The 14,479-nt window shown below is 29.7% G+C and overlaps 1 protein-coding gene across 1 annotated transcript in view; it reads left to right on the forward strand.

Moving 5' to 3' along the window:
* Window positions 1–730: 730 nt before the first annotated feature.
* Window positions 731–14,479, forward strand: part of mam (mastermind) — a 179,426-nt gene continuing 165,677 nt past the window's right edge. The window contains exon 1 of the mRNA XM_065514063.1: window positions 731–1,639. Coding sequence (XP_065370135.1) covers window positions 830–1,639 — 810 coding nt within the window. The 5' untranslated portion in view covers window positions 731–829. The remainder of the gene's footprint in view (window positions 1,640–14,479) is intronic.

Raw genomic sequence — 14,479 nt, forward strand, 5'->3', positions numbered from 1 at the left:
GCAAAACTTATAAAGCCTAAAACTATGCAATTAATTTTGTTAATTGCTAAAACCCTACAAGTAAGCTGTTGTTGCGTTTCATATTCTCAAAATTATTTAAACCCCTAATCATATGCTACATTATTTAGTAACAAACTAAAATATTTTCTATATTATTTCCTAAAAAAAGCTTATAATATTCTATTTATTTGCAGATTAAAACATGGCGTCCACAATTTGCTTAAAATTTAAAATTTGCAATAGACTGCACGAACAACAACATTTACAGCAGCAGCAGCTACAACAGCAATAATGAAATGAAGTATTAAGAACCTAAGGACGCCCTCTTACAAAGAGCACAGTTGATGAATTAAAAAGCTGGAAAACTAAAAGAAAGACACCAAAAAAGAAACAGACAAAGTCTAAAAATAAATGACGGCCTAGAAACGAAAAAAATACAAAAGACATTTTTGTATAAAACTCCAAGGAAAACTAAGAGACACACATTATTTAGACCGCAGTAGAGTATTACAAACAAGTGGCTAAGGAAACAAATAAAATTATTTTTAAATAAGTTTAAATTATTGCATAAAATTAGAAAGTTGTTTTAAAACTCTCACAATAACTTTAACAAAAAAAAAAGAGTTTAAATAGAGCCTTCACTACATTGTTCCTTAATTTGTAACGAAAAATTCAGATACATTTTTAACTACAAAAAGAAAAGGCTCTGAAGTTTTAAACTAAAAGACAGGAGACAGACGTATAAAGAAACATCACATCTTTAGAGAGTGAGAGAAAGAGTGAATGCGTGTTTGTGTGCCACAACAAACGTAGAGGAAAATTTGTATTTATGGATGCAGGAGGTCTTCCAGTGTACCAGAGCGCCAATCAGGCAGCCGCCCAGCAACAACAACAGCAGCATCAGCAACAACAGCACCAACAACGTCAACATCAATTGAACATACAATTGCAGCAACAACAGCACTTACAACATCATCAGCAACAATTGCAACAGCAACAGAGCTTAAGTTTACACTTGCAACAGCAACAACAGTTACAAGCATCACAGCAACAACACGTACATAATGTGCAACAGCAGCAACAGATACAAGTGCAACAGCAACAACAACAACACCAACAACAGCAGCAACAACAACAGCAGCCACAAAGATCACCCTTCAATACAAATGCTGGTGCAGGCAACCCAAACGCGGGAGGCGGAATTGGCGGCGGCCTGGGCCCTGGCGGCAACGGAAATGGCAGCTCTGGCCAAACAAATCCAATTAACACGGGCCTATCACAAGCAGCAGCCGCAGCAGCTGCTGCCGCTGCAGCTCAGCAACAACAAGGTGGCCTCAATGCTGGGCCCTCACCAAATGGCAGCCTGCTCGGCAACGATATGGTGCCACCCAAACGTCAACAAATGTTTGAGCGACTGCGACGACGCATGGAAAACTATAGACGCCGTCAAACCGATTGTGTGCCACGCTATGAACAAACCTTCAGCACTGTGTGCGAGCAGCAGAATCACGAGACCAGCGCCCTGCAGAAACGTTTTCTGGAGAGCAAAAATAAACGGACCGCCAAGAAGACGGAAAAGAAACCCACAGAAACGGCCACGACAATGTTATCGTCCAATTTACAAAGCAGTGTACATGTGGTAAGAGAGATTTTGATTAAGTTTTCTTTAAATATAAAAAAAAAAATCTGTCAAAATTCTTCAGTTTTATAACCTCCACGAAAAAAGATGGGGGTTTATTGAGTTTGTCATTCCGTTTTGTAACATAAAGAAATATTGATCCTAGAATCAAAAGGTTTATATATTCCGGGTCCTTATAAAAGTCATATCTTTAAATTTAATTAAACCAAAGTGTGTGTGAGATATCATCGACATTTTTTATTCGTTTGAAAAGCCTATCGCTGCCAAGGCTTCAGAAAACCCCACAAGAACAAATCTAACGGTGTCAAATCGCTCGATCTCGGTGGCCAGTTCACACCACCTCCATGTGAGATGACCATGCCCTCAAATCGCAAAATGTCCAATATAGCATGAACTGTGTTGCATGTAGCGCCGTCCTGTTGAAACCACATCGCGTTGGTAGCCATATCATTCAATTCAGGCCAAAAAAAGTTTGTTATCATCGTAAAATGTGATGACCTGGCCAATGTCGTTCTCAAGGTTAAGTTAGGTAATTCAGCAGCTGTCCAAAACCTTAGTCTCGTACAGCTTACTTGGGTTCATTGATCGTTCCCTTTGTGGTACTTGAGGAGAAAATAGAAACAAAAAAAGAAAAGAGATAGATTGAGTAAGAGTGAAGTTGGCAAGAGAAAAATGTAGGTAGAAATTGGAAGAGTAAGAGCAGAGAAAAATTTAAGAATTCAAGAAATTCAACTAAAGCAGACCATCATGGGACAGCTGCTGGATCACTATGAGGTGTATCAACCATCTGCTTTCCCTAATAAAGGCGTCTATGCACCTTAGTTCCTTCCCAGATAACTCGGAGAGGTTACTAAAGGATCGCTTACCTAAAAGTCTGGCACATAGATCACTCCGGGCCGGACAATTACCAAAAAGAAGTGTAGGATGGTCTCATCTTCCTCCTCATTCTGACAACTTCTGCAGAAGTCATGGTGAGGCAGCCAAGTCTTGCAGCAGTACAATGCCGGGCGATCATCGCCACCATATTGCTAAGTCGTATTCGTTGTAAGATTCATTATCCCACCTTGGCATGGTCGTAATATGCATTATTTATCCGCTGCTTACAAGTCAACAAAGAAATGCCACAAAGGAAGTCTATATCAGTAATACAATTGTCTTCGTTATTCCTGTGTCGACGTACCCACTTACAACTGTTGAATGTCTCGCCGTCCCATTTAAGGATGCCCGGCATTACTGGACTATATTTGATGTTGTATAAACATCCATCAGGGATTTGATTGCGCCTTTACTGTCAGTATATATACGAATTTCGCTAGCAGATATCCTGTAATATCTGAGCAAATTGGCCGCTCTCCTAATGGCCGATACCTCGGTCTGAGGAATACTGCATCCATTTGGGAGTCTAAAGGACATTCTTATCTCAAATTCAGGAATATACAGTGACGGACAATACAATAGAATCACTACATATGAATTCGATTAAAGCGGTAAAACTACAAAATTTTATTTCAAAATTTAAAATTTGTTCATTATATATTAATGCTCATAACGTAAGCAATAAATAGAAAAAAATAAAATAAAAAAAAAACACATTCTTATGTTAAAAACGATGTCAAATCTAAATGACTAAATAAAATATGCGACATTCAAATAGAATCAATCAGTCTTAAAATGATTAAAAATAAAAAATCATCATAAGAATTCGTTGTTTTCTTAATATTTTGTGCATATCAATTATTTCTAATAACAGCATCAAATCTTTTGGGAATTGAATTTAACAAACTTTCGCATGTAGATCGGGAAATTGCATACAATATTTCCTGAATTTTCTGCCAAAGTTCTTCCTTTTTTTTAATTTTTCAGGTCCGAGTTTGTCTTTTACTATTTTCCATAGGATTTAAGTCTGGTTATTGAGACGGCCATTCCATAACATGAATTTTGTTATATAAAAACCATTTTTTGGCAAGACCTGATGTGTGCTTTGGGTCATTATCTTGCTGGAAGAGCCATTTTAAGGGCATATTCCATTCTGCATGTGGATTTATAACATTCTCCAAAATATTTACATACAAGTGCTTATCCATATTTTCTTTAATTCAATAAATTGGACCAACTTAATACCAAGAAAAGCATCCCCATATAATAATATTTCCCCAACCATGTTTAAACGTTTTAGGTTTTTGCCATTTTTTGGACGTCTAATCCATGTCTTATCATCACTACCAATTAAATTAATGGTCGTTTCGTCCGTCCACAACACATTTTGCCACTTTTTTATATTTTCTGGCCCACACCAATCATGATTGCTCCTGGTTTTAAATGAAATATTGGTAGTGATTCTATTGTAATGTCCGTCACTGTATATACCTCCGTCCACTCCATCCCCCTTTTTGGACCCATCTATATAGATAAATAACATCATTGAATCAAAGGAGAGACCATCAACAAGTTCTATACTGGATGGGATTGAGAAACTGAATTTACTCAGAAAGAAGGGTTTGAGGATGAAGTGATCAATATGATTAGGAAGATTTTGATTGTTTCCTATTACGCAAGGAAGTCCGTAAGGTCTACAATTCCATTCGTTGCAGGCATTGAGCCTAAATGCCGTGTTCAATATCAACTTTCTGGCCATTAGATCCAGTATTAAGAACAATGGCAATCCTGATAACTGGGGCATTGAGTCGCTCTTCACTCTACCTTACTGGCTACCGGTAGTACGCAATGTCCCTGTTATCAGGATTGCCATTGTTCTTAATATTGGATCTAACGGTTGGAGGCCCACCAGACAGAGGCCCCATAGAATAGTATAGTTTTAGTAACCGTATCAACTAGCCAGTCCATGTTCCAGGGTATAATAACCCATCTCGTGCCTATAGCATTTTTGCAGACATACATAGCCGTCATGATCTAAGATGCCCTTGCCTCAGTGTTGAGTTTCCAGGATAATTTCCCGTCGAGTATAATGCCCAAGTACTTTGCATTGTCCGAGAGCGACAATTCGGTTCCGCTCAGTCGTGGTAACGTAAAGTTGAGTATCTTAGTCTTTAATAAAAAAAGTACAAGTTCAGTTTTGCTAGAATTTACACTCTAGCCACTATCGAAACTCCATCGATTTAATATTTCGAGTGCCGCCTTCAGTCTTTGTGATATCGTACCCAAATGAATCCCTGAAACTGCCACCGCTACATCATCTTGTCTTGTAATTCTGGGAGTCTAATTTCCTAAGCAAACAGTTTAAGGCCAAGTTCCACAGAAGTGGAGATAGGACACCACCCCTGGTGAGTGCCTCTTTTGGCAGATCAAGAGATCGTAGTCGTTTCAATTTTAGAACGAATGATCTTATAATTCAGAAGGTCCTAGGAAACCTAGGAATGATATTATGGTTGCAGATTTCACATTATTGAAGGAGCCTTCTACATCCAAAAATGCCACGAGTGTGTAATTGAGGAATTCGATAGATCTCTCGATATAGTCCACTAGTGAGTGAAGTGCCGTCTCAACTGATTTTCCATTGGAGGTACCTAATGAACCTAACTATGGATTTATCAATCAAGGAAAACTATTGCTGATATTATGGTTGCAGATTTCACATTATTGAAGGCTCCTTCTATATCCAAAAAGGCCACGAGTGTGTAATTGCGGAATTCGATAGATATCTCGATATAACCCACTAGTGAGTGAAGTGCCGTCTCAACTGATTTCCCCTTGGTATAGGCATGTTGAGAGGTAGATAATAATCCTTGATCAACTGACATTCTAATATGAGTGTCAATAACTCTATCCAGGGTTTTAAACAGAAAGGATGATAGACTTATCGATCTGAAGTACTTTGAATTGGTGTGTGAAGCCTTGCCCCCCTTCGGGATGAAGGTCACAATGCATTCGATCCAAGTATTGGGTATGTAGCACCATGAAATATTGCCATCTGCCATGGTGTAACTAACTCTGCGTTGTTTTGCAGGTCAGCCGGTATGACACCATCTGGGCCTGGAGATTTGTACGGATCAAAGCTCCGAATGGCCCAAAGTACCTTATTCTCGTTAATCTCAATTGAGGATGAGATCCGATCATGCGGTTGGGATTCAGGGACTTGGGATGTATTGGATCTTATGTGGATTGGTTTTGTCCAATCCAATCATCCAGAAATGAGCTTCATCGCTGAAGATGATTTTTATACCCTTCACCTTCGTGAGAAGGGTATATATAAGTTTGTCATTCCGTTTGTAATTTCCACAATATAATTTTCCGACCCTATTCTGGATCCTTATAGATAGCGGAGTCGATTAAGCCATGTCCGCCTGTCCGTCTGTCTGTTGAAATCAACTTTCCAAAGCCCCCAAATAACTTACATACGCGATTCATACATCAATATCTCCGGAATTCTTCCGGCTCGGTTGCTATTTAAAATCGAGAAAATCGGTCCACAAATGAGATATCCCAGGTCAACCTCGATTTTTTACCTATATATGGATTACTAAGTCATTGATATAGACAATATGGTTATGTAATGATAGATATTTCAAAGACCTTTGCAACGACGTATATAAGACCATAGTAAGTTGGACCTACAATGGGTCAAAATCGGAAAAAATATTTTATAAACCGAATTTTTTTTTTCACCAAAAGTTTTTTTTTAAAAAAATTTTTAAAAAACAACAAATTTTTTTTAAAATTTAAAAACAAATTTTTTTTTAAATTTAAAAAAACAATTCGAAAATTTGTTTTTCCAAAAAATGAAAAAAATAAATTTTGTTTACCTAAAAATATTTAAAATTTTTATTTTAAAGTAAAATTTGGTGAAGGGTATATAAGATTCGGCACAGCCGAATATAGCTCTCTTACTTGTTTTATGAAAGAATAGTAGACTTAATAAATGACAGCCAATTCAACAGACGTTTCTTCAACAGAATGACCTTCCGAACGTTCTTCCTATTGGAAAACCCTTTTTTGAGCTGGGCACACACATTTTTTTTCAATAACTCTTTTATTAAAACCAAATTTAAATACATTTCATAGTAATTTTTTGTTTTATCAATCAAGGCGGAACTTGAAAAATCTTTAAAATCACGTTTAGTTTCGACATAAAATATAAATTAAACCTTGTTTTTAAATAGAAGCATAAAAAAAACTTAAACAAATTGAAAAAATAGATTTAAAAAATCTTTTAAATCTAAGCTAAACTTGAGACAACGAAACAGCAACGGATGCAACCCAGAACACAAAATGTTACAACAGCCAACCAACCAACCAAAGCCAATCCAAAGCATCTATGTATCTGAACAAATAAAATTGTCAGATACAAAATTTTGTAGCTTCAGCTTGTATGTATGAGGGGGGCAACAAAAAAAAATCTTTATTGAAATAAAAAAAAAAATTGTATTTATACGGTATAAATAATTTAAAAAAAGGTGGTGTTAAAGATTACGTGCAAATTTAAAGATGGAAATAAATGTTTAGTATAAAGTAATGGAAAATAAACTATACAATACAGTATGTAGAATGATGCAATTATATAACAGAACAGAATCAGCAGTAAGTAGCAACAGCAGCAGATATGGTGGCAGCAACAGCTACAGCTACTCTTACTACATATTGCTGGCGACTGCTGCAACTTTGTGCTTGTAAGGAAAATGGAAAATTTATGTACTGGTTAAATTTAAATTGTATTTTATGGCAAAATGCTTTAGGAGTTGCAAATTGAAATTTTAAATATAGTTTTTCCAGCTAAGAACAAAAAATAAAAAGAAAATACAGGTTGATTTATAAAGACTTATGAAGATATAGCCAGCAAAAAGTTTCATTACCTAGTAATGGGTTAAAATGCTAATATTCTAATACTTTTCTATTATTAAATAAGCAGTTATATATCTGCTAATTATGAAGTCATTATAAGTTTACTTTCAAGTAAGTCAGTCTGATACATTCAAAATTTAAAAGATTTGAAACTCGAAAGAGCAATCCAAACTCCAAAATACTAAAATTTGTATTCAGTTGCTCAACAAAACATAATTCATGCTTTTCTCGATGAGTCGCCTAATTATTTGAAATTAAATTTTTCTATAATTATTTCAATGCAGTCTTTATGTGTGGAGTACATGTCGATATTATTCAGTAAGTAAGCAAATCTTAACATTCCAATAACAATGATAAAAACCAACAACGAAATAATAATGTAAAAAACACTCAAGACAAGTAAGATATTCGGCTGTAACGAATCTTATATACCCTTCACCAAAGTAAATTTATCATAAAATAGAAAATTTTTCTTGTAAAAATGTTATTGTAGAAAAATATAGTTGAAAAAAATTTTATGGAAAAAAATTTTTTTTTCTCGAAAAAAAATTCGGGTTAAAAAATATTTTTCCCGATTTCATATCCGAATTATTTTGGTGTTATGTACCTTGTTGGAAAGGTCTTTGAAATATCTATCATTAGATATGCATATTGTCTATATTAATAACTTAGTAATCCAGATATAGAGCAAAAGTCAAAAATCGAGGTAGTCGTGGTTTATTGCTTATATCTCAGCCATTTATAGGCCGATTTTTCTCAATTTTAAATGGCAACCGAACCGGGTCTATAGCGGTTACATTGATGTACGAATCATTTATGTAAGTTATCTGGGGACAACGGAAAGTTGATTTCAACATACAGACGTATAGACGTAATTGGCTATATCGTCTCCGCTATCTATAACGATCCACAATATATATATTTTATGAGGTCGCAAACGTAATGATAAACTTATATAAGTATAGCCTTGCCACTCATGTTGAAGGGTATAAAAATAAGACATTTAAATACCAACTGAGTGTCGAAAACAATCTTATTTTTCAGTTTTATATTATTACATTTTTTTGCTGTTTTTTTTTGCAATTGAGTCACATTTTTTTTGTTGTTATTGCGTTTTTGCCTACATTTTATTTTTATTCCATCATTTTATTTGGATTGTTGTTGTTGCTTTTCCTACTTGAACTACAGCGTTGCCAGAAAAATACAATATTTTATCATATGTGGAATTTTTGGTGCAAAAAATTGGCCCATGTTTTCACTTAGCTTTCGAAAATCACTTTAAATTACAGTTTTCCTTATTTTATATTGTTTAATCGATTATTCGCTTTGTTAATTAATCGTACAAATTTCATTCAAAAACAATATTTTTGCAACACTTGTTTTGTATTCTATATATTTGTATATTTTTTATTCGAATAATCGAATAATTGTTTAATCGGTTTTGCGAATAATTGTACAAAATTCTCTATACAGATCTAAAATCACTAGATTTTATTAATTTAATATTTAAAAAGTCTGCCTAATGTTTTTAGATTTTTTGATTATTCGAATAATTGTTTAATCGGTTTTGCGAATAATCGTTCAAAATTCTCTATACAGATCTAAAATCACTAGATTTTATTAATTTAATAATATAAAATGTTGATTATTTTTTTTAATTTTTTTACTTTATAGAGATTTATACGTTTAATCGATTATTCGGTTTTACGATTAATCGTTTAAATTTTATATTTTAACAAAATTTTTGTATACACTCTCTTATAAATTATATATTGGGATACTTATTTTCGATTAATCGAATAATTTTTAATCGGGTTTAACGAATAATCGGCCAAATTCAGCGGATACAACAAAATTTTCGCGTGAAAAATTTTAAAAGCAAGAAAAAATTTCGAATTCTACATAATTATTGTAAATTTTTTTACACTCTATTTTTGTTTCGTTTAATCGATTATTCGGTTTTACGATTAATTGTTTAAATTCTATATTTTACCAACATTTTTGTAAACGCTATCATATAAATTATATATTGTCCTACTTATTTTCAATTAATCGTATAATTTTTTAATCGGATTTAATAAATAATCGGCCAAATTCAGCGGATAAAACAAAATTTTCGAGTGAAAATTGTTAAAGCAAGAATACATTTCGAATTCTATAAAATTATTGTAAATTTTTTTTAAACTCTATTTTTTTTTCGTTTAATCGATTATTCGGTTGTAAGATTAATCGCTTAAATTTCATTCAAAAACTATATTTTTAAAATCTGCTTTTGTTTTCTATATATTTGTATATTTTTTTATTCGATTAATCGAATAATTGTTTAATCGGTTTTACGAATAATCGTCCAAAAATTCTTTACACAAATCTAAAAGCTCTAGAAATTTCAGTTATAGTTCTGCTTATTTTCTTACTTGCCTAGTTTATTCATTTAATCGATTATTCGGTTTTACCATTAATTGTTTAAATTCCATATTTTAACATCTTTGTAAACGCTATCATATAAATTAAATATTGTCCTACTTATTTTCAATTAATCGTATAATATTTTTAATCGGGTTTAACAAATAATCGGCCAAATTCAGCGGATAAAACAAAATTTTCGAGTGAAAATTGTTAAAGCAAGAATACATTTCGAATTCTACAAAATTATTGTAAATTTTTTTTTATTTCTACTTTTATTCGTTTAATCGATTATTCAGTTGTACGATTAATCGCTTAAATTACATTCAAAAACTATATTTTTAAAACCTGCTTTTGTTTTCTATATATTTGTATATTTTTTTATTCGATTAATCGAATAATTGTTTAATCGGTTTTACGAATAATCGTCCAAAAATTCTTTACACAAATCTAAAAGCTCTAGAAATTTCAGTTATAATTCTGCTTATTTTCTTACTTGCCTAGTTTATTCATTTTATCGATTATTCGGTTTTACCATTAATTGTTTAAATTCCATATTTTAACATTATTGTAAACGCTTTTTAAATATTTTTTTTAAATTTTCTTATTTTATAGAGATTATTCGTTTAATCGATTATTCGGTTTTAGAGTAATCGTTTAAATTTTATATTTTAACAATATATTTGTAAACACTTTTATAAATTATGTGTTGTCCTACTTATTTTCGATTAATCGAATAATTTTTTTAATCGGGTTTAACGAATACTTGCCCGAATTCAGCGGATGCAACAAAATTTTCGCGTGAAAAATTTTAAAAGCATGAAAAAATTTTGAATTCTACAAAAATATTGTAAATTTTTTTTACATTCTATTTTTTTTTCGTTTAATCGATTATTCGGTTGTAAGATTAATCGCTTAAATTTCATTCAAAAACTATTTTTTTTAAAATCTGGTTTTGTTTTCTATATATTTGCGTATTTTTTTATTCGATTAATCGAATAATTGTTTAATCGGTTTTACGAATAATCGTCCAAAAATTCTTTACACAAATCTAAAAGCTCTAGAAATTTCAGTTATAATTGTGCTTATTTTCTTACTTGCCTAAGTTTATTCATTTAATCGATTATTCGGTTTTACGATTAATTGTTTAAATTCCATATTTTAACAACATCTTTGTAAACGCTATCATATAAATTATATATTGTCCTACTTAGTTTCAATTAATCGTATAATTTTTTAATCGGATTTAACAAATAATCGCCCAAATTCAGCGGATAAAACAAAATTTTCGAGTGAAAATTGTTAAAGCAAGAATACATTTCGAATTCTACAAAATTATTGTAAATTTTTTTATATTTCTATTTTTATTCGTTTAATCGATTATTCGGTTGTAAGATTAATCGCTTAAATTTCATTGAAAAACTATTTTTTTGTAAATCTTGTTTTATATTCTATATATTTGCATATTTTTTATTCGATTAATCGAATAATTATTTAATCGGTTTTGCGAATAATTGTCCAAAACTTTTTATATAAATCGAAAAACTTTAATTGAAATACTGTTTATTTTTTTTTTTTTTCTGTAATTTCTTACTCTATAGATATTTATTCGTTTAACCGATTATTCGGTTTTGCGATTAATCATACAGGTTTCTTTAAAAAAAATCATATTTTGTATTCTACATATCTGCATATTTGTGAAAATTCTATCTTATAAACTATTTAATGAGCAACTTATTTTGATTAAAGGGTTTTACGAATAATCGCCCAAATTCAGCAAATACAATAAAAATTTTACTTGAATTATACTAAAAGTAAGAAATAATTTCGCATTTTACAAAATTTTGATACATTTTCTTACTTTATATTGTTTAGTTCTTTTATTCGATTATTCGGTTTGGCGATTATTCGTTTAAATTTCATTTAAAAATAATATATTTGTAAATCTTGTTTTGTATTCTATTAATTTGAATATTTTTAATTCGATTAATCGAATAATTGTTTAATCGGTTTTGCGAATAACCGTCCAAAACTCTCTAGAAATTTTAATTTAAATTCTGTTTAATTTCTTACTGTTCTTTTGGCAATTAATCAACTAATCGAATAATTGTTTAATAAGTTTTGCGAATAAATAATACATTAAAAATTTAATTATACAAAATTATGGTAATTTATACTTTATATTGTTTTATTCGTTTAATCGATTATTCGTTTTTAAGCTAAATCGCTTAAATTTATTATTTAAACAATATTATTGTAATTACTATCTTTTGGGTATTTTTTTTTTTATTAATCGAATAATTGCTAAATATGTTTAACGAATAATCGCCCAAATTTTGCACCTGCAACAACAATTTCGCGTGAAAAATTTTAAATGTTAGTAGTGGAAGGTTTACCGATTAATCGTTTTTAATTTTAAATAAATTTTGATAATTATAATTTTCTGTCTAATGTCTGTGGCAACGCTTATCTCATTGTTATTATGTACATAAACATTCACTTACATATACAATTATTTTATACCATCTACAAATATTCATACGAGTAGAAGTTACTCTTCGTACCAGGAATGGAAAATGAAATCAATATATAAATGATATTCAAATGGTACTGTTTTCAACCTCAATTTATTTTCATAATAACTATAACATTATTAAATAAATTTCGTATTTTATTCATTATTTTTATTTACATTATTTCGGTCTAAATAATGGGTAATAATTCATCAAAAAGCCCGTTAGAGCCGGTTTTGTTTATATAAACCAGCAAGTGTTAATTAATTATTCGTTAAAATTATAAAGAAAATATTCGAATAAAATTGTACAAATTTCCAAATTTGTAAATTTTTAATTAAAATAATATAGATTTGAATTGAATAAAAATTATTCGAATATTCTGCAAATATTTTCGTTACTACGCATAAAATCTTCTTAGTGCAATTAAATTAGAAATTTTTAAAATAAAATTATGAACGAATAAAATTTTATTCGAATAAAATATTAAAATATCCGGCTAATGTTTAACTGAAAAAAATATTAAAAATCATTAAAATTGATCCTTGGTAGTAAAAATAAATTATAATTTTTTTTTAATATTACTGAAAATTTTGAACGAATAAAATTTTATTCGAATAAAATATTAAAATATCCGGCTAATTTTTAAATCAAAAATCATCGCAGTAAAATAATAACACACAACTTTTAAGTAATTTCTTAAACGAATAAAAAATTATTCGATTAAAATTAGTAAATTAGTCGGTTAAAATTTTAAGAAAAATCTGTAAATTTTTTATAAAAATTAACAAAATTGAAAATGTAAAGACTACAATAACGATTTTTTTGAAAAAATATTAACGAATAAATTTGATTCTATAATATATGAAGTAGAAATAAATTAGAAATTTTGAAAATATTACTATAATTTTTGAACGAATAAAATCTTAATCGAATAATATATTAAAATATCCGGCTAATTTTGAACGAAAAAATGTTTCAGAAATCTTCGCAGTAGATATAAAATAATAACACAAATTTAAGGTAAATTTTTAAACGAATAAAAAATTATTCGATTAAAATATAAAATTATTCGATTAAAATTATAGTTAAAAAATTGTCCAAAAATTACGTAGATCACCAAAAAATATAAAATTCGAAAAAATATTAAAAGGTCCGTGTAATTTTTGGCTGAAAAATATACTAATTTTCTTCGCAGTTAAATTGTATTCGAATAAAATATTAAACTGGCTGATTTTTTACTAAAAAATATATTAAAAATCCTCTCAGTAGAACTAAAATAATAATGTACAAATTTTAAGAAATTTTTTTAAACGATTAAAAAATGATTCGATTAAAATAGTAAATTAGTCGGTTCAAATTTTAATAAAGATGTAGGAAAATATGCTAAATGCTAATATTACAAAAAAACAATTATAATAAATTAAATTTTTAGCATATTTCCAACGAATATTTAATTAATCGATTAAAATACTAAATTATTCGCTTAAAGTTATTGTTAAAAAAGTTCCTAAAACTACGTAGATTACCAGAAAATATAAAATTTCAAAAAATATTACAAGATCCGTGTAACTTATGCCTAAAAAATATATTAAAATTCTTCGCAGTTAAAATTTTATTCGAATAAAATATTAAACTGGCTGATTTTTTACTAAAAAATATATTAAAAATCCTCTCAGTAGAACTAAAATAATAATGCACAAATTTTAAGAAATTTTTTTAAACGATTAAAAAATTATTCAATTAAAATAGTAAATTAATCGGTTCAAATTTTAAAAAAGATGTATGAAAATATGCTAAATGCTAATATTACAAAAAAACCATTATAATAAATTAAATTTTTAGCTTATTTGCAACGAATAATTAATTAATCGATTAAAATTCTATATTATTCGCTTAAAGTTATTGTTAAAAATGTTCCTAAAACTACGTAGATTACCAGAAAATATTAAATTCCAAAAAATACTAAAAGATTCGTGTAATTTATGGCAAAAAATTTATTAAAATTCTTCGAGGTCTTAGCAGGAGATCGGAAATAATAACACACAAATTTTAAGTAATTTTTTAAACGAATAAAATATTATTCGAATAAAATATTATTCGAATAAAATTCAAAATTATCCGGTTA

Source organism: Calliphora vicina, chromosome 5, assembly GCF_958450345.1.
Source record: "Calliphora vicina chromosome 5, idCalVici1.1, whole genome shotgun sequence".
Classification (NCBI taxonomy): domain Eukaryota; kingdom Metazoa; phylum Arthropoda; class Insecta; order Diptera; family Calliphoridae; genus Calliphora; species Calliphora vicina.